Source organism: Phyllopteryx taeniolatus, unplaced genomic scaffold (genome assembly GCF_024500385.1).
Source record: "Phyllopteryx taeniolatus isolate TA_2022b unplaced genomic scaffold, UOR_Ptae_1.2 contig_24, whole genome shotgun sequence".
NCBI lineage: Eukaryota > Metazoa > Chordata > Actinopteri > Syngnathiformes > Syngnathidae > Phyllopteryx > Phyllopteryx taeniolatus.
The window spans coordinates 1,860,091-1,878,320 of record NW_026903162.1 but is presented as its reverse complement, the minus strand read 5'-3'; the positions used below and the strand labels follow the sequence as shown (position 1 = coordinate 1,878,320).

At 42.8% G+C, this 18,230-nt stretch overlaps 1 protein-coding gene across 3 annotated transcripts in view; it reads left to right on the top strand.

Annotated features, from left to right (window-relative positions):
- vps33b (VPS33B late endosome and lysosome associated) overlaps positions 1 to 18,230 on the top strand; it is a 55,379-nt gene that overhangs the window by 24,683 nt on the left and 12,466 nt on the right. For all 3 annotated transcript variants that reach the window (XM_061764778.1, XM_061764780.1, XM_061764779.1), the window contains exons 9-18: positions 14,095 to 14,199; positions 14,309 to 14,399; positions 14,476 to 14,553; positions 15,728 to 15,801; positions 15,870 to 15,956; positions 16,028 to 16,118; positions 16,195 to 16,269; positions 16,386 to 16,450; positions 16,537 to 16,591; positions 16,697 to 16,743. In XM_061764778.1, coding sequence (XP_061620762.1) covers positions 14,095 to 14,199; positions 14,309 to 14,399; positions 14,476 to 14,553; positions 15,728 to 15,801; positions 15,870 to 15,956; positions 16,028 to 16,118; positions 16,195 to 16,269; positions 16,386 to 16,450; positions 16,537 to 16,591; positions 16,697 to 16,743 — 768 coding nt within the window. The remainder of the gene's footprint in view (positions 1 to 14,094; positions 14,200 to 14,308; positions 14,400 to 14,475; positions 14,554 to 15,727; positions 15,802 to 15,869; positions 15,957 to 16,027; positions 16,119 to 16,194; positions 16,270 to 16,385; positions 16,451 to 16,536; positions 16,592 to 16,696; positions 16,744 to 18,230) is intronic.

The following is an 18,230-nucleotide window of genomic DNA, read 5'->3' as shown; positions in this document are numbered from 1 at the left end:
AGATTCACTGACTTTCTTCCAAACAGTCATGTTGTACACCAGTGTTGGTGGTTTTAAAACTGTGCATCGCTCAAGTATTATGTCAGTTTCGACAATAGTTGCATAAGCTTAAAAATGACATTTGTCTTTTTGTTTCGGGCTCTTTTTATTTTTATTTTTAGACACATTTTCTGCATGTCTAGCAAGGTTCATAAAGTCATCTAAGCTTTGGGTTGGCAGGCTCACATTATGCTTTTTAATCCACTCTCTTACGTCTGCTTTCATGCCTGTCAATATCGCATTTTTCAATTGCTGTTGGTATGCGCCTCCTGGTTGAGAGTCATCTATTATGCCGCTGTTTGTTTTAAACACGTCTTCAAATCTTGATCTGAACTCATCCATGGTTTTGTCATCTTTTTGCACTCATGCACTTATTTTACAATAGTCTGCTCTGTGCCTAAATGCTATTCTCTTTCTGTCCACCTCACCTTGCAATTGTGCTATCTGTTGTGGGCTGTTCGGTGACAGAGGAGTTGGCGGATTGCCGCTCATTGGAGAAACGTTTCCTCTCACCCTGCCACAATCTATAGTCAGAGCACTTTGTAAAGCTTGTTGCAACTCTGGATGATACGTGTTAACTAATTGTAACATGTCGTGGCACCATTCCTCTACATCTCTTTTGTAGGGAGTCAGACTTTCTACAGCCTTGTTACACTCCTCTTTTGATCATGGTCTAAACACCAGGATTGTTGTTCTCTTTGTACCATTTTCACCGTCTCTTTTGTAGGGAGTCAGACTTTCTACAGCCTTGTTACACTCCTCTTTTGATCATGGTCTAAACACCAGGATTGTTGTTCTCTCTGTTCCATTTTCACAGCGGGATTCGCTACTTCAATCAATGGGTACATTTCTCCTTCTGCTAAGTCCCTTACCTTTGGCGCACTTCCAGGACTCAACAATCCTCCCATTGTTTTACTCCAATTTCCCAGTCCACCAGTTTGACTGCATGTTTTTGCTGGCAACGGTGGATACAATGATGGTGTTGTGCTTTGATACTCTACATGTGGGAGGGAGCCTGGATACGCAGGTGGCGTCTCCTTATCTTTAGAGGAGGGAGGGAGTGGGGATCGAGTGGGGATGCTGCACTCCCTCCTTCTGTCTGCAATATTGTTGAGTCTCATCATCCTCCCTTCTCACAAATAATCTTTGTTTAGCCACAGCTTGGCCTTTTTTTCTGTTGTTTTTTAGTTAACCACTTTATGGCTACAGTAATTTCCAATTTAACTTTTTCTTATGACTGGTGGTTTTCACACTTCTCTTAATTTTCTCACCAGTTCTGTTGTGCCTGGAATGGTTAGTTTGCCATTAAAATCATATTTATTTTTCCATCTAGGCAAATATTCCAATAATCCTTCATGTTTTTGTTTCATGTATTTTTCATCACTAGCCAATTCCCTGCCAACTTTGCTTTTGCAACAACAATTTCCCATAATTAACTATGACAGCGGCACGGTGGCCGACTGGTTAGAGCGTCAGCCTCACAGTTCTGAGGTGCGGGGTTCAATCCTCGTCCCCGCCTGTGTGGAGTTTGCATTTTCTCCCCGTGCCTGTGTGGGTTTTCTCCGGGCACTCCGGTTTCCTCCCACATCCCAAAAACATGCATTTAATTGGAGACTCTAAATTGCCCGTAGGCATGAGTGCGAATGGTTGTTTGATTCTATGTGCCCTGCGATTGGCTGGCAACCAATTCAGGGTGTACCCCGCCTCCTGCCCGATGACAGCTGGGATAGGCTCCAGCACGCCCGCGACCCTAGTGAGGAGAAGCGGCTCAGATAATGGATGGATGGATGGATTAACTATGACAACAGTGCAGCAAACAGAGTGAAAATCTCTCGGTGGAGCCAACACATCCTTGTCGGTCTTGTCCGTTTTAAATTCACCTTTTGACTGCAAGAAATATCAATGACTTGTCACTTGCCACCTACTTCAACAGACGACAGCCTTACGTTAACAGAGGGGACTCCCGGGCTGGCTTGAGTAGGCTGACGTGAAAAGCAGGGTGGACCCGTATCGACCTTGGGAGACTCAGCTTCATGGTGACAGGTTTGATGATCTTTGTGATGGGGAAGGGCCCAACGAACCTGGGAGCGAGCTTCTTGGACTCCACCCGGAGTGGAATATGTTTAGTCGAGAGCCAAACTCGCTGACCCACTTTGTAGTTCGGGGCCGGAGTCCTCCGACGGTCACCAATGTCATAATTTCTCTCAGCTGGGGTCAGTTTTTGGAGAGAAAAGCACAAGGATGTAATTTATTATCCTTGAGAGATTTCTGAGAGAGCACTGCTCCTATTCCGCCATCAGACGCATCGACTTCTACCACAAACTTCTGTTTGAGATCTGGCAAAGTAAGGATGGGAGCGGAGGTAAAGCTCGATTTAAGTTTCTGAAAAGCTGCCTGACAAAGCGGGTTCCATACGAAAGGTCTGTGTGGCGAGGTAAGATCATGCAAAGGAGAGGCTATGGAACTGAAATTTCGGATGAATTTTCTGTAGAAGTTTGCAAACCCTAAGAACCTTTGTACATCTTTGCGTGACGTGGGAGTAGGCCAATTAATAACGGCATCGACTTTGCAAGGGTCCATTTTAACTTCACCTTGAGCCAGGACGAAACCCAGAAAAGAAACGGACGCCTTGTGGAACTCACATTTCTCAGCCTTATATAACATATAGTTGATTCTGCAGTAACCGCTGCAATACAGAGCGGACATGAATGTGAGTCTCCTCATCCGGGGAGAATATCAAAATGTCGTCCAAATAAACAAAAACATACACATTCAACATGTCACGCAGGACATCATTGACAAGGTTTTGGAAAACAGCTGGAGCGTTAGTAAGTCCAAAAGGCATTACCAAATACTCATAATGTCCCGTTGGTGTGTTGAATGCTGTTTTCCATTCATCCCCCTCCCTTATCCTGACTAGATGATACGCATTTCTTAAATCTAGTATGGTGAAAATCTTGGCTCCCTCCAGGAACTCAAAGGCGGTGGAGATGAGAGGAAGAGGGTACCTGTTTTTTACAGTTACAGTTATCTCGGGGTATCGATTACCCCGGTAATCGATACAGGGTCGCAGGGTCTTGTCCTTTTTGTCCACAAAGAAAAATCCTGCTCCCGCCGGGGATGAAGATGGGCGAATGATCCCGGCTGCCATTGATTCTTCCACGTAGTCCTTCATGGCCTTGTGTTCCGGCCCTGAAAGAGAGAACAACCTCCCTCGTGGGGGTGTGATTCCAGGCAGCAAGTCCACAGCACAGTCATAAAGTCTGTGGGGTGGAAGGGATTTGGTCTTGGACTTAGAAAAAACGTCTTTAATGTCATGGTAACAGGTGGGCACTTGAGACAAGTCAGATTCAGAGTCAATAAATACAGGTGTATGAATCTCTTGATCTGGAGAGCATAGTGTCACTTTAGGAAGAACCCGGGTAGGGTCTTCCTTAATGAAATTCAGACTCACCTCTCCCGTGCCCTTGCTACCGGCACCGGTAACTTCCCTCAGCCGGCGTTGACGTTCTTCAGGGGAGAGACGGAACCTGCCCAGTTGCATGGGTTCATCCGTGGGGACGCTAGCCAGTGGGTTGAGACCGGAAACAGGGGATCTGCCTTGGTTTGGCTGGTCACCGAGGCTCGTCCTCCAAGTGCGCGGTGACGCAGCCCTCCGCCGATCTCCATCCAGCTCGCGATCCAAAAGCCTCTTGTCGATTTTTACGGCGAGAGCGAGGAGACTGTCTAAGTCAGTCGGCAGGTCTAGCGGGACTAAATGATCCTTGACGGCGGGGGATAGTCTTTGAAAAAAGGCATCGAGTAGCGCCCGATTATTCCACTGACTCTCAGCTGCTAGAATGCGAAACTCAATCGTGTAATCTGACACCCTGCGCTTGTCTTGTTGTAAGGTGACAAGGGAGCGAGCTGCCTCACGATCTGGTGTAAAAAATGTAAAAATTTGCTCCATAGTCTTTACGAAAAAAAGCCCACGAATGACACGCGGCGGAATTGCGGCTCCATTCAGCAGTAGCCCACGCCTCCACACGACCAGTCAGGTGGGAAATGACGAAAGCGATTTTTGCCCGCTCGGTGGGGAAGTCTTCTGCCTGCAGCTAAAAGTGGAGTTCGCACTGAGTGATGAACGGCTTAATGTTCCCATAATCTCCAGAGAACCTCTCCGGTCGAGAGAGCTGGGGGCAGACAGCAGCGGAGGTGGCAGGTGGCTGCATGGTGACTGCTTCACATGGAAATGTTGGTACCGTGGCGGTATCGGGTGTTGTGCCAACTGGTTCCTTCTCTTGAATCATTTTCATAAGAGTTCAAACTGCGAGGCCACCTGTCTCATCATATTGTCCTGATGCCTTGACAGTCCCTCTAGATGAAGGTGGAGGGCAGCAAGCTGCTCATCCAGCTTCGAGAGGCATCGACCCTGCGCATGAAGGGCTTTGCGCACCGGGTCTGAGTCTACTAGGTCCATGTTATGGCCAGTTCGTTCTGTCATAAACGGAACAGCGGACAGGACCCAAAATGCACGACTCCAAAACAAATGGACAGTTTCACAAAAGGAAAGGTTTAATAAACGAGCAGAGGTCGGTACACAGGCAGGCAATCCGAAAAGGCAACAGTATCCAAAAAACGTGAGGCAAAGAGGCAAATTCAATAATCGGAGCAGGATCTAGTCTTACTATGAGTCGGTGACGTCGAAACAAGGAATGCTGGAACGCGACGACAAGGTACAACGAACTGGCCACGAGAGAGAATGAGACACGAGGTTAAATGCAAGGGGTAATTAGGTTGAACGAGGCACAGGTGGTGAAGATGCTCTCAGGAGCAGGTGTGTGTGAAACGGGGAAGACAAAATCCGGAACACACACCCATGATAAAAACATGCCTCAATATAGTCATGGTGTGTGTGTGTGTGTGTTTTTGTTTTTTAAGCATACATGCGAAATTCACAGTTTTGAACTCAAAATAGGCCATTTATGTGAACCGTATAAATTCGATGAGTTTTGGAAAAGTCACAGGAGTACACGAGAGTACATAGGTATTGACACTAGATAAACCAGCCCGGCGGACCGTTGTGCCTAAATGGCCACCATTTTGGGAAGGTCGTCGTTACCATGAAGGCAACGACGTGCTACCCTTGTTTACATTTAGATGAACAAAAACAACAGCGTTCCTGTATTGTAGTATTTGTTTGCCCAAACTTGGATATTTCAGCTCACTTAGAACTTGAGAAAACAATGTGCAGTAAATTGCAAATGTTTTTTTTTATTTTGGATTTTTTGTTTGTGCTATTTACTCATTACTTGAGTAATTATTTCACTGTGTACTTTTTACTCTTACACAAGTAATTTTTTGGAGCACTACTTTTTACTTTTACTTGAGTCACATTATTGTCAAGTAACTGTACTCTTACTTGAGTACAATGTTTGGCTACTCCACCCACCTCTGGAGCGGACATCCTCAATTGCTACTCTTATGTTTAAGCAACATTTTTGCTCATCGGATCAGCCAGTGTCGTATTTGTTGCACTGGTCTTTTATATTTTTGCGTTGAGGTGCTGCGGGTCGTGGCTCTGGTCCCAGCGGAACTGCGAAGCACACGTAACATCGCTAGTACACCTTGTATTAATTAGGAAACGCGCCTACGATTATCTAATTAGTTTACGGATGTTAATGTTAAATGTATTAAGCGACAGAGCGATGTTAGGGATTATGTCACAACACGGAAATAACTTAAAATTCAGAAATGGCCAATAAAGACAGAAAAATACTGTACTTAATATGTTCTTGGAAGATTCATTTGGTATTAGCGTTTGAAGTTGGTAATAGTGAAAAATGAAATGAAACAGACTGATTTTATTCAGTGCTTTTCCAGAATGAGAGTGCTTCAAGAGGAGGATGCTATTCATGTGGCACAGCTTGAAGCAGGAATCAGTTGCAGGTGGAGATGGGCCTGGCTCAAGTTGGAGGCCAAAACAAAAAATAAACAAAGAAATGATGCCAATTTAATTTTAATCGTAAATTTGTACATCAACGTACTTCAGCGGTGTAAATCAATGTTTTTCTGCGTGATTTTTTTTTTAAAAATCAGAATCATCTTTATTTGCCAAGTCCTCTAGCACTTAGAGCAGTTCGAATGACTAATATTGCAATAGTCCGATGCAATGACCATTGTGCAAAGGGCGCCGAGACTTCAAGGAGTGTATGCGGTTTAAAGTGACGAGTAGTGCGATAATCTGGGACAATGTTGGTTGTGCAAATGTTGCAGATACTCCTCAATTCGTGTGCAAATGGAGCAGATGCTACTCTGGCATGAGTGGCCAGTATTGGTAAACAACAGACATGCAAATAGTGCGGCGTGGCAAGACAACTACAGTGAGTGCACGAGTAATGTATAATTGGCCCCTCAGAAATGTGACAACGAAATCAAGTCAAAAAATTGCCAGCATGTTGCAATGGAATTGTAGGTTAGCTGTTTAAGAAGTTGATTGCTAGAGGGAAGAAGCTGTTGGAATGTCTGCTAGTTCTAGTTTGCATTGATCGGTAGCACCTACCTGAGGGAAGGTGCTGGAAGAGCTGGTGACCGGGATGCGGAAGGTCAGAGAGGATTTTGCACGCTCTTGTCTTAGTTCTGGCAGCGTGCAAGTCCTCAAGGGTGGGTAGGGGGGTACCGACAATCCTTTCAGCAGTTTTGATTGTCCATTGCAGTCAGAGTTTGTCCTTTTTTGTAGCAGCACCAAACCAGACTGTGATGGAAGAACACAGGACCGATTCGATGACCGCTGTGTAGAACTGCCTCAGTAGCTCCGGTGGCAGGCCGTGCTTTCTCAGAAGCTGCAGGAAGTACATCCTCTGCCGGGCCTTTTTGAGGACAGAGTTGATGTTGGTCGCCCACTTCAGGTCCTGAGAGACTGTAATTCCCAGGAACTTGAAGGTCTCGACGGTTGACACAAGACAGCTGGACAACATGAGGGGCAGCTATGGCGAAGGATGCCTCCTGAAGTCCACGATCATCTCGACAGTCTTGAGCGTGTTCAGCTCCAGGTTGTGTCGGCCGCACCACAGCTCCAGCCGCTCTGCTTCCTGTCGATATGCAGACTCGTCACCCTCCTTGATGAGGCTGATGACAATGGTGTCATCTGCAAACTTCAGGAGTTTGACAGTCGGGTGCGCTGAGGTGCAGTCGTTCGTGTAGAGAGAGAAGAGCAGCGGAGAGAGGACACAACCTTGGGGCGCCCCAGTGCTGATGCTGCGTGTGGATGAGGTGGCCTCCCCCAGCCTGACCTGCTGTGTCCTGCCTGTCAGAAAGCTGTAAATCCACTGGCAGATGGCAGGTGAGACGCTGAGGTGGAGAAGCTTGGATGAAAGGAGTTCAGGGATGATGGTGTTGAACGCTGAGCTGAAGTCCACGAACAGGATCCTCGCGTAGGTCCCTTCACTGTCGAGGTGTTCTAAGATGAAGTGCAGTCCCATGTTTACTGCATCATCCGCAGACCTGTTCGCTTGGTAGGCAAACTGCAGGGGGTCCAGCAGGGGACCTGTGACACTCTTGAGGTGGTCCAGCACGAGACGTTCAAAGGACTTCATGACCACAGATGTCAAAGCGACAGTCCTGTAGTCATTTAGACCCGAGATTGCAGGTTTCTTTGGGACTGGAATGATGGTGGAGCGTTTGAAACAGGATGGTATTTGGATGGTACATCTTGCCTTATTGTATTCTTCAGCGTCTTCCAGATTGCTGAATTTATGTTAATTTTTTAAAAATTCTCTGCGGGGGCCTGGGCGATCCCCCCAGACCCTCCCTACGATGTTTTTTTTGTGTGTGACCTTTTTCATGTCTTTGGTGTTTGCATGTCTGTTTTAGTGAGGGGAAAAATACAAACATTATTCATGATATTCTATCTGTTCACTTTAAAAAATCTGGGACATGGTACCGATAGTGTAATGCCTTCAGTGGAATCTATTCTTTTTTTTTTTTTTTTTTTGTGATTAAATGGTCTTAATCATTGATTGAATAGTTCTGTATTCTATCTATATCTGTCTCGGGGGCTGAAATATGATACGTCGGTGCGACGAACAAACTATGTAATCAAAGCAGAAACAAATGTTTTATTTGGAAAATTGAAGCATTGGACTCGCCATGGGTGGACAAGGCATGTGCTGAGACGGGATCACAAGGCAACCTGACTAAAAAACACACAATTCCAATGAAGTTACGACCTTATGCAAAAGGAGCTGGGGGCTATTTCCCTGTGGTGTAGTGTTTTACCTTGTCAATTGAATCAGGTCATTGGAGGCAAGTTTAATTGAATACTAGGGTCTATTTACTTTAACCTTGTACAATAAAATGGAAAAACTGAATGAATTGCTGAATTACAATTACAACAATTATACTGCCAAATCCTAAAGTTAATGGTGAGTACACATGTATTGGTTTTCTAGTTTATAAAGACAACTCCTGATTCATAGCATATCTCATCGCTGCGCATCTAAGATGCCGCTTTACCAGAGCGATTTAACTTGTTTTTCTGAGCAATTAAATTTTTTACACTGATAACGCTGTGACAAAATGTTAAAATTTAACCTGTAGGATAATAACGCTTACTTAAAACATCAGATCCCTCATTTGTTATAACGCTTAAATGACTTCATGAAGAAGCTGTTTGCTGACCAGACTTATTGATTGTGTGTGCGTGTGTGACACCATAAGGATAGTGCTAATATTGCCATATCCACTGCCAAAACAACAATAGAAACATCTGCAACTTACCACAAGGTGTTTTCTCAAGTTTGAAGTGGGCTGAAATATCCAAGTTTGAGCAGTCGCAATTGAAGAGCTGCAAAGCTGTTGTTTTTTGGAGTCTGTAAACAGTCGGGCGTCTTTTTTTTCCCCCCAAAATGTGTCATTTTGATTGGCTTGCGAAGGCAACGTGCGCGGTCATGTGACCGCCTTGTGTTGTTTCATTGGTGAATTGGAGTCAAATGACATTGGTGATCCTTGTTTATGCGGAAGTCGAAGATGGAGTCTAAAAAATTTACGCGCACACGCAAGAATGAATAAATAAAAGTAGCGAACGGCATGTCGATCATTGTAACGGAGTACAAGTATCCATACTTCTTCACATAAATACTCAAGTATTAGTAAAAAGTACGGTGCATTTAAAGTACTGACAAGTACAGTTTATGGAAAATGTTACTTGAGTAAATGTAAGGGAGTAAATGTAGCACGTTACTACCCACCTCTGCTTGTGATAAGGGTTGGGTTTAAACAAATTATTTTGCCTGTAAAATCAGTTTTGAATGGAAAAATTTGCTTGAATAACTCTTAATACAGATGATAATTTCTTGGGGATGACCATATATATATATATATATATATATATATATATATATGTATATATATATGTATATATATATATATATATGTATATATATATGTATATATATATATATATGCCATGAAGAAGGTAATAGGCCTAATCTGCCACATACAGTGGGTACGGAAAATATTCAGACCCCTTTGATAAAATCATTTTTATTTTTTTTTCCTCATTAATGTACACACACCCCATATTGACAGAAAAAAACAATTGTTGAAATTTTTGCAGATTTATTAAAAAAGAAAAACAGAAATATCACACAGCCATAAGTATTTGGACCCTTTGCTGAGTATTTAGTAGGCTTTACACGATCAGGATTTTTGGGGCCGATCACCGATCAGCGAGATGAAAAAAACGATAACCGATCCGATCACAAGACGGAGGAATGTGCCTATTTAAATGACCTGTTCATTTACTGTATATACTTGTGTACTTAATTGCTCAAAAAATTATATTATTATATATAAATTATATAAATAATTTATCCTTGTTCATCTATTTATGCCAGTGATAGTGATAGACAAAACAAATGATAAATGGTCTTCTATGAGATGCCAGGAAGTACATACAGTAATTAATGTATCCACTTTTTGTGACATTTTTTTTATGTTGGTGTTCCGTGAGATTTTTCAATTGTAAAATATGTTCCTTGGCTCCATAAAAGTTGGAAATCACTGCTCTAGTCAGATTGTGTATTCTAATCAGTCACGTCAAACCAACATTACATGACAGAAATAATGGGTGCTAACTTACTGTAATTAAATTACTTTATTTTTAATTAAATTACTTCACCCACACCGAAGCTTTAGAACATGATTCGACAGAACGGCGGCATGTTTACATCCAACCGTTCGTGATACCACTAGCTTGCTAGGCTACATAAAATTTTATTGCCTGCTTGTGAGCCGTATCGTATTAAAAGTATGTGAAAGCAAGCCTTAAACGAACGTCCTCTCCTGTCCTGAGCACTGGTGACCACCAACACGTTTTTACCTATTTTGTCCTCATAATACAAAGTCGGCGCGCTCCACTCTTGTTGTCGTCGCCATGGTAACGAGTGTAACCGGTCGCATTTGAGTTGGCAAGATAAAGTCCAATGATCGGAAAATAAGGGATGCGGTGGTATCGGAATACAATATTTTATTGCAGTAGTTTGACAGTGCAATCGTGAAAGAGCAAATTTGTCGCGCTACAAGGCTAAAAATAAACTAGCTTTTGGATTCAAATATACTGTGCACCATGGCGACGCGGAGTAAATGTCTTTTGCGGACCCGATCAATGACGTCATTGATCGGATCGGCGAATTATGACATTAAAGCCGATCAGCATAAAATGCTACATATCGGCCGATACCGATCAGCCCGATAAAATCGGTGTAAAGTCTAGTATTTAGTAGAAGCACCCTTTAGAGCTAATACAGCCATGAGTCTTTTTGGGAATGATGGAACAAGTTTTTCACACCTGGATTTGGGGATCCTCTGCGATTCCTCCTTGTAGATCCTCTCCAGTTCTGTCAGTTTGAACATTGGTGGACAGCCATTTTGAGGTCTCTCCAGAGATGCTCAAGTGGGTTTAAGTCAGGGCTCTGGGTGGGCCATTCAAGGACAGTCACGGAGTTGTTCTGAAGCCACTCCTTTGTTATTTTAGCTGTGTGCTTAGGGTTATTGTCTTGTTGGAAGGTGAACCTTCTCCCATCTCCCGACTGCATCTCTGGAGCTCACCCACAGTGATCTTTGGGTTCTTCTTCACCTCTCTCACCAAGGCTCTGCTCCCCTGGACGGCCAGCTCTAGGAAGGGTTCTGGTTGTCCCAAATGTCTTCCATTTAAGGATTATGGACGCCATTGTGCTCTTCAGAACCTTAAGTGCAGCAGAACATTTTTTGTAACCTTGGCCTGATCTGTGCCTTACCACAATTCTGTCTCCGAGCTCTTCAGGCAGTTCCTTTGACATCATGATTCAAATTTGAAACGCCAGCAGAGGAAGACAAAGCAACACAATACAAGCCAGCTCCCATAGGGCAACTTGCTTGCAAATAGGAAACAGGACATACAGCGGCTGAAATAAGTATTTAACAGGTCACCCATTTTTCTCACTAAATATACTTCCAAAGGTGCTATTGACCTGGAAATTTCACCAGATGTTGGGAACAACCCAAGTAAACCATACAGTCAAAGAAAGTAGAACAAATAAACTCAGAAATTAAGTTGTGTGTAAAAATGTGAAATGACACAGGGAAAAGGTATTGAACACATGAAGAAAGGGAGGTGCAAAAAGGCATGGAAAGCCACCTAAAATCTATCAATAATCAATCAGCAATCAAGCCCATTGTCAGTGCAAATGAATATCAGCTGGTTCGGTCCTAATTGATGGCCTACAAAAAGGTGTCATTGCCAAGGTGTGAGTCAAGACACATCTCATGATAGGTAAGAGCAAAGAGCTGTCTCAACACCATCGCAAATTGTTGTAAAACATAATGGCATTGGTTACAGGCACATATCTAAGTTTCTGAACGTTCCAGTAAGCACGGTTGGGGTCATAATAATACGTAAGTGCAAAACCAATCATACCACCATAAATTTGCCTCGATCAGGTGCTCATCGTAAGATTTCTGACAGAGGAGTGCAAAGAATATCAGAAAAGTTATCCAAGAGCCAAGGACCACGTGTGGAGAGCTTCAAAAATACCTGGAATTAGCAGGAAAACAGTGAGTAATGCACTCCGCCCCCATGGCCTGCATGCACGCTCATCACGCAAGACCCCATTGCTGGACAAAAAAGCATGTCAAAGCTTCTTTATAGTTTGCTGAACAACATTTGGACAAGCCAGTTAAATACTGGGAGAATATAGTCTGGTTGGATGAGAGCAACATTGAATTATTTGGATGGCATAATGCACACCACGTTTGGAGGAGAAATGACACTGCTGATCACTTGAACTCCACACAGGCGAGGCCAGATTTGAACCTCAGAACTGTGAGAGAGACGTGCTAACCAGTCGGCCACCGTGCCGCCATGTACCGAGACATTCTTGACAAAAATCTGCTGCCATCTACGAGGATGATGAAAATGAAACGAGGGTGGACATTTCAGCAGGTTAATGATCCAAAACATATTACCAAGGAAAGTCTCAAATGGTTTAAAAGAACAAAAATAAAGCTTCTAGAATGGCCCAGCCAATCACCTGACTTGAATACAATTGAAAATCTATGGAAAGAACTGAAACCCAAGGTCCATAAAAGAAGCCCACGGAAACTTCAAGATTTGATGACTGCTTGTGTGGAGGCATGGGCCAAATTCACACCAAAGGCGTCTTGCATCTGTCATTAGAAACAAAGGCTTTTGTACAAAGTAGTAAATAAATACCAGTTGGTGTGTTCAATACTTTTTTCCCTGTGCCATTTCACATTATTACACAACTTAATTTCTGAGTTTATTTGTTCTACTTTCTTTGTATGTATGGATTACTTGGGTTGTTCCCAACATCTGGTGAAAATTTCAGGTCAATAGCGCCTTTGGAAATATATTTCATGAGAAAATGCTGACGTGTTAAATACTTATTTCAGCTGCTGTAGATTAAAAAGTAGGTTAGCACGACTGAAAACCTAACGCACTCAATGTGACTGTAATTAACTAATCACAGTTAACGTGATAATTTGACACCCCTAGTAATGGATGGATAGGCTGACAGATGAGGTCAGACTGGAATCTCCATGGACCATGATGTCTGCAGATGACATTGTGATCTGCAATGAAAGCAGGGAGCAGGTGGAGGAACATTTAAAAAGTTGGAAGCATCGCTGGAAATGAGAGTAATTATGATTAGCCGAAGTAAGACAGAATATATGTGCATGAATGATAGAGGCAGAAGGAAGTGTGAGGCTACAAGGAGAAAATATAGCAAGAGTGGAGGACTTTTAATGCTTAGGGTTAACAGTCCAGTCCAGAGCAATGGTGAGTGTGGTCAGGAGGTGAAGAAGTGGGTCCAAGCAGATTGGACAGGTGGAGGAAAGTGCCTCCAGTGTATTATGTGACAGAAGGGTCTCTGCTAGGATGAAGGGCAACCTTTATAAGACAGTGGTGAGACCAGCCTTGATGTACGGATTAGGGACACTGCCACTGAAGAGACAACAGGAAGCAGAGCTGGAGGTGGCGGAAATGAAGATGTTGAGGTTCTCTCTAGGAGTGACCAAGTTACATATAATTAGAAATCAGCTCATCAGAGGGACAGCTGATGTTAGATGTTTTGGAGACAAAGTTGGAGAAAGCAGACTTTGATGGTTTGGGCACATACAGAGGAGAAAGAGTGAGTATAATGGTAGAAGGATGATGAGGAGAGAGCTGCCAGCCAAGACACCAAGAGGAACACTTAGGAGAAGATTGATAGATGTAGTGAGAGAAGACATGAGGGCAGTTGGTGTTACAGAGGAGGATGCAGAAGATAGGCTTACATGGAAAAGGTTACGCGCTGTGGCGACCCCTAACGAGACAAGCCAAAAGGAAAAGAAGATGTGTATTAACATTAGTTATTATTATTGCTCACGCTCCCCTCACACACATTACATCTAAGTCGTGAGCTCAACTTTAATGATTTTATCAAGTCTCATTGTATTGTCGTTAATTGTTAGTCATGAAATTTGAGGTGTATTTTTTTCCTCTGTAACTCACACTTCTACATGATGTTTACCCAGGCTGGAGACCTGCGTTGGGTGAGGACAGCTGGCAGCGCGCTACATCTCCTTCACTCCATTTACGGACCGTTTTCAAAGGTTTATGGGATTGGAAGGTGTTCAAAGGTACAGTAGCTCCTTTAACAAGTCTTTGAGGATTTTAGTTCTAGGTAATTAAACCTCTTTTTTATTGAGAAAGAAACAAACATTCTTGTTGTCCTTTGTCTTGCATCAGATGGCGTACGAGTCTTGGAAAGAGCAAGCGAAAGAGGAAGAGCAAAAGCCTCGGAACTCTGAAATAGGAAATGTTTTCTTAATTGATAGGGGTGAGGAGCTGTGAGTTGATTTCTTACTTTGTGTCAAGCTCGCTTTGCTCACTAATTCTGTCAAATGTCATTACAGATGTGGACTTTGTCACCCCTATGTGCTCACAAGTGGTTTACGAAGGACTTGTGGATGATATCTTTAGAATCAAATGTGGTGGGTAACAAGCTAGTCAGTGTTCATTGAGGCTCTACATCCAAGCCTTACTAGATACAACTGATAATAGTATGATATTGCTATTGCTTCATCCATCCATCCATCCATTTTCTGAGCCGCTTCTCCTCACTAGGGTCGCGGGCGTGCTGGAGCCTATCCCAGCTATCTTCGGGCAGGAGGCGGGGTACACCCTGAACTGGTTGCCAGCCAATCGCAGGGCACATACAAACAAACAACCGTTCGCACTCACATTCACACCTACGGGCAATTTAGAGTCTCCAATTCATGCATGTTTTTGGGATGTGGGAGGAAACCGGAGTGCCCGGAGAAAACCCACGCAGGCACGGGGAGAACATGCAAACTGAACCCCGGTCCTCAGAACTGTGAGGCTGACGCTCTAACCAGTCGCCCACCGTGCCGCCCGCTATGGCTTCATATATTTGATGAAATGCCTTGTAATGACAATCCTTTCTCCATAATTGCCATAGCTACCCTGTATTGTCTGACTTCTATTTAGTCTTTAATAGGAATCTATTATTACCGGTAATTCTGTTTTAAACATTTTAAACATCATCTTTTTGCTTTCATGTGATTAAGACTGAAGTCAGATATTCAACTAACATTCACTCCTAAACCAGTTGTTAGTGTAAAAAATGTAAACATTGTGCACTGTTTTTACACATATCAGAAAAAAACTTAATTTTACAAATGTAGGACATACCGAAAGATGTGTTCTTATGTGTTCTTTCATCAAAATTACTTAACAAGCAGGGAAAACATAATTTCTTAGCAGATTAATATCCTGTAATCAAGGACAGTCCCTCCAATACTGTAGTACAATGTCAGCCAGGTTAACTTCTCAGATTTTCAGAACCAGTAGGAGCGGCCAAGCTTTTTCTTTTTGGAAAACATCCATTGAACTTGAGTGCTTAATGATTTTTTTTAAAACTGAAACAATGATCACTGCAAGAATGTTATGTCAAATAATGTCTTTTTTTTAATTAAGTTAAACAAAAGTTGTTTTAAGGATTTCTAAATGTTTTCTTTGCAATCAATGCCATGGTTGTTTTTACCAAAACATTTTACACAGTATTGCACGTAATTAAAATGTTTTTTTCATTGTGTGTCATCACATAATGTAATCACAGGCTCTTTTTTTTTTTTTTCTCCACAGGATGTGTAGAATTTGGGACTGATGTTTCCTCCTCAGACAAAAGCATCAAAGTCATGCTGAACTCTCAAGATAAGGTAGGGCTGGCAATAGAAGTGCATAATGTCTTCACTCAAGCATGTTTTTGAAGTCGCTTATCTCTTAGGTCTTCAATGAAATCAGAAATGAACATTTCTCCAATGTCTTTAGCTTTCTCAGTCAGAAAGCCAGGAATCTTCAGGTCGCATATGATGTAAGTCAATACAATGACATTATTCATGAGACAAAGTGTGACTGAAACTTTTTGCTCTTTAAATTTTATAGAAGCGTCGAGGAATGGACATAAAGCAGATGAAAACGTTTGTGTCAGAGGAACTTAAAGGGTTGAAACAAGAACATCGGCTCCTGAGTCTCCGTGAGTGTTGAAGCAAAGTAATCTGCATCGGCTAGATTCACAAATTGTGTGGTTGACTATTGCTGATTTGCCATAGACATCAGCGCAAGTGAATCAATCATGAAGAAGAAAACGAAACAGGATTTCCAGGAGCTGTTGAAGACAGAACATTGTAGGTTACTTTAAATAAATATTTTTGTTTTACGTCAGGATGTTCCTAAAAACTGGTAAAAAATGTTCCATTTTGTGTGTGTTTTTTTTGGGCTGATTTGTCTTAATTTCCTACAGCTTTACTCGAAGGTTTTGAAATACGTGAATGTATTTCTTTCATTGAGGAACATATCAACAGGCAGGTGGGTTTGCTTAAAATAGTCAGCGTTGTTACATTGAAATTATGTATTGTAGTTAAAAACTAACCTGATGTAATTCTTTTCTTTAGGTTTCCATGACAGAAAGTCTTCGACTGCTTTGTCTTCTGTCTTTAACAGAAAATGGTTGGTCTTTTTGACATACTGAATATGTTGAATGTGCTTTCATAAACAAAAGTACTGTATGCCTATCATCCACTTTATTGTACTTTTTTTTTATGGATCCTGTAGGGCTTCTGCCAAAAGACTACCGATCTTTAAAAACACAGTATTTACAGGTAAGAGTTCACTTCTGCTGCTATCTGCTGGCTTTTCATTTTTGTCATAGCTTAGAATAGTACCATGAATGAATAGATACAATTAAGGAACTTTTGCTGCCTCATGAGCTGAACTAAACCTTTTAAATCCTCGAGTTTTACTGGAGGACTTACAGTGCCACCATAAAGTACTCACACCCATTCACGTTTTCCATTTTGCTATGTTACAGACTTATTCTAGAAGCTGATTTGAGTGTAGTTTAAAAAAAGAATCAACAAAAAATATCCCATAATGACAAAGTAAAAACATATTTTCAGACATTTGTGTAAATTTATAAAAAATGTAAACATCCATCCATCCATTTTCTTCCGCTTATCCGGGGTCGGATCGCGTGGGCAGCAGCTTTAGCAGGGAAGCCCAGACTTTCCTCTCTCCAGCCACCTCGTCCAGCTCCCCCGTGGGGGATCCCGAGGGACTCCCATGCCAGCCGGGAAACATAGTCTCTCCAGCGTGTCCTGGGTTGACCCTGGGGTCTCCTCCTGGTGGTACGTGCCTGGAACACCTCACCAGGGAGATGTCCAGGAGGCATCCTGATCAGATGTTCAAGCCACCTCAACTGGCTCCTCTCAATGCGGAGGAGCAGCGGCTCTACTCTGAGACCCTCCCGGATGACCGAGCTTCTCACCCCATTTCTAAGGGATAGCACAGACGCCCTGCGGAGGAAACTCATTTCGGCCGCTTGTATCCGGGATCTCGTTCTTTCGGTCACGACCCACAGCTCATAACCATAGGTGAGGGTAGGAACGTAGATCGACCGGTAAATTGAGAGCTTCTCCTTTCGGCTTAGCTCCTTCTTCTTCACAACAGACCGATACAAAGTCTGCATCACTGCAGACGCTGCACCGATCCGCCTGTCGATCTCCCGTTCCATTCTTCCCACACTCGTGAACAAGACCCCAAGATACTTGAACTCCTCTAACTGGGGCACGATCTCATACCCGACCTGGAGAGGGCACTCCACCCTTTTCTGACTGAGTGCCATGGTTTCAGAATCAAAATCAGAATCATCTTTATTTGCCAAGTATGTAAAAAAAAAACATACAAGGAATTTGACTCCGGTTGTTGGAGTCTCTCTAGTACGACAACAGACAGTCAATTGACAGAGAACACTTTTGACACATCAAGACATTGACAAAAAAAAGTCACTGAGCAATAAAGGGTTGCTCGTTGTCTGGTAATGCCGTTACATTTTTAAAAAAAAATTTATTTTTTGACAATTGTGCAAAAGATGCAGAGTCCTATGTGCAAAGTGCGCCGAGACTTCAAGGAGTGTATGCAGTTTAAAGTGAAGAGTAGTGCGATAATCTGGGACAATGTTGATTGTGCAAATTTTGCAGATGCTTCTCAAGCACATGAGTGGCCATTACTGGTCAACAACAGATGTGCAAATAGTGCAGAGTGGCGTGACTACTACAGTGAGTGTACGAGTAATATATAATTGGCCCCA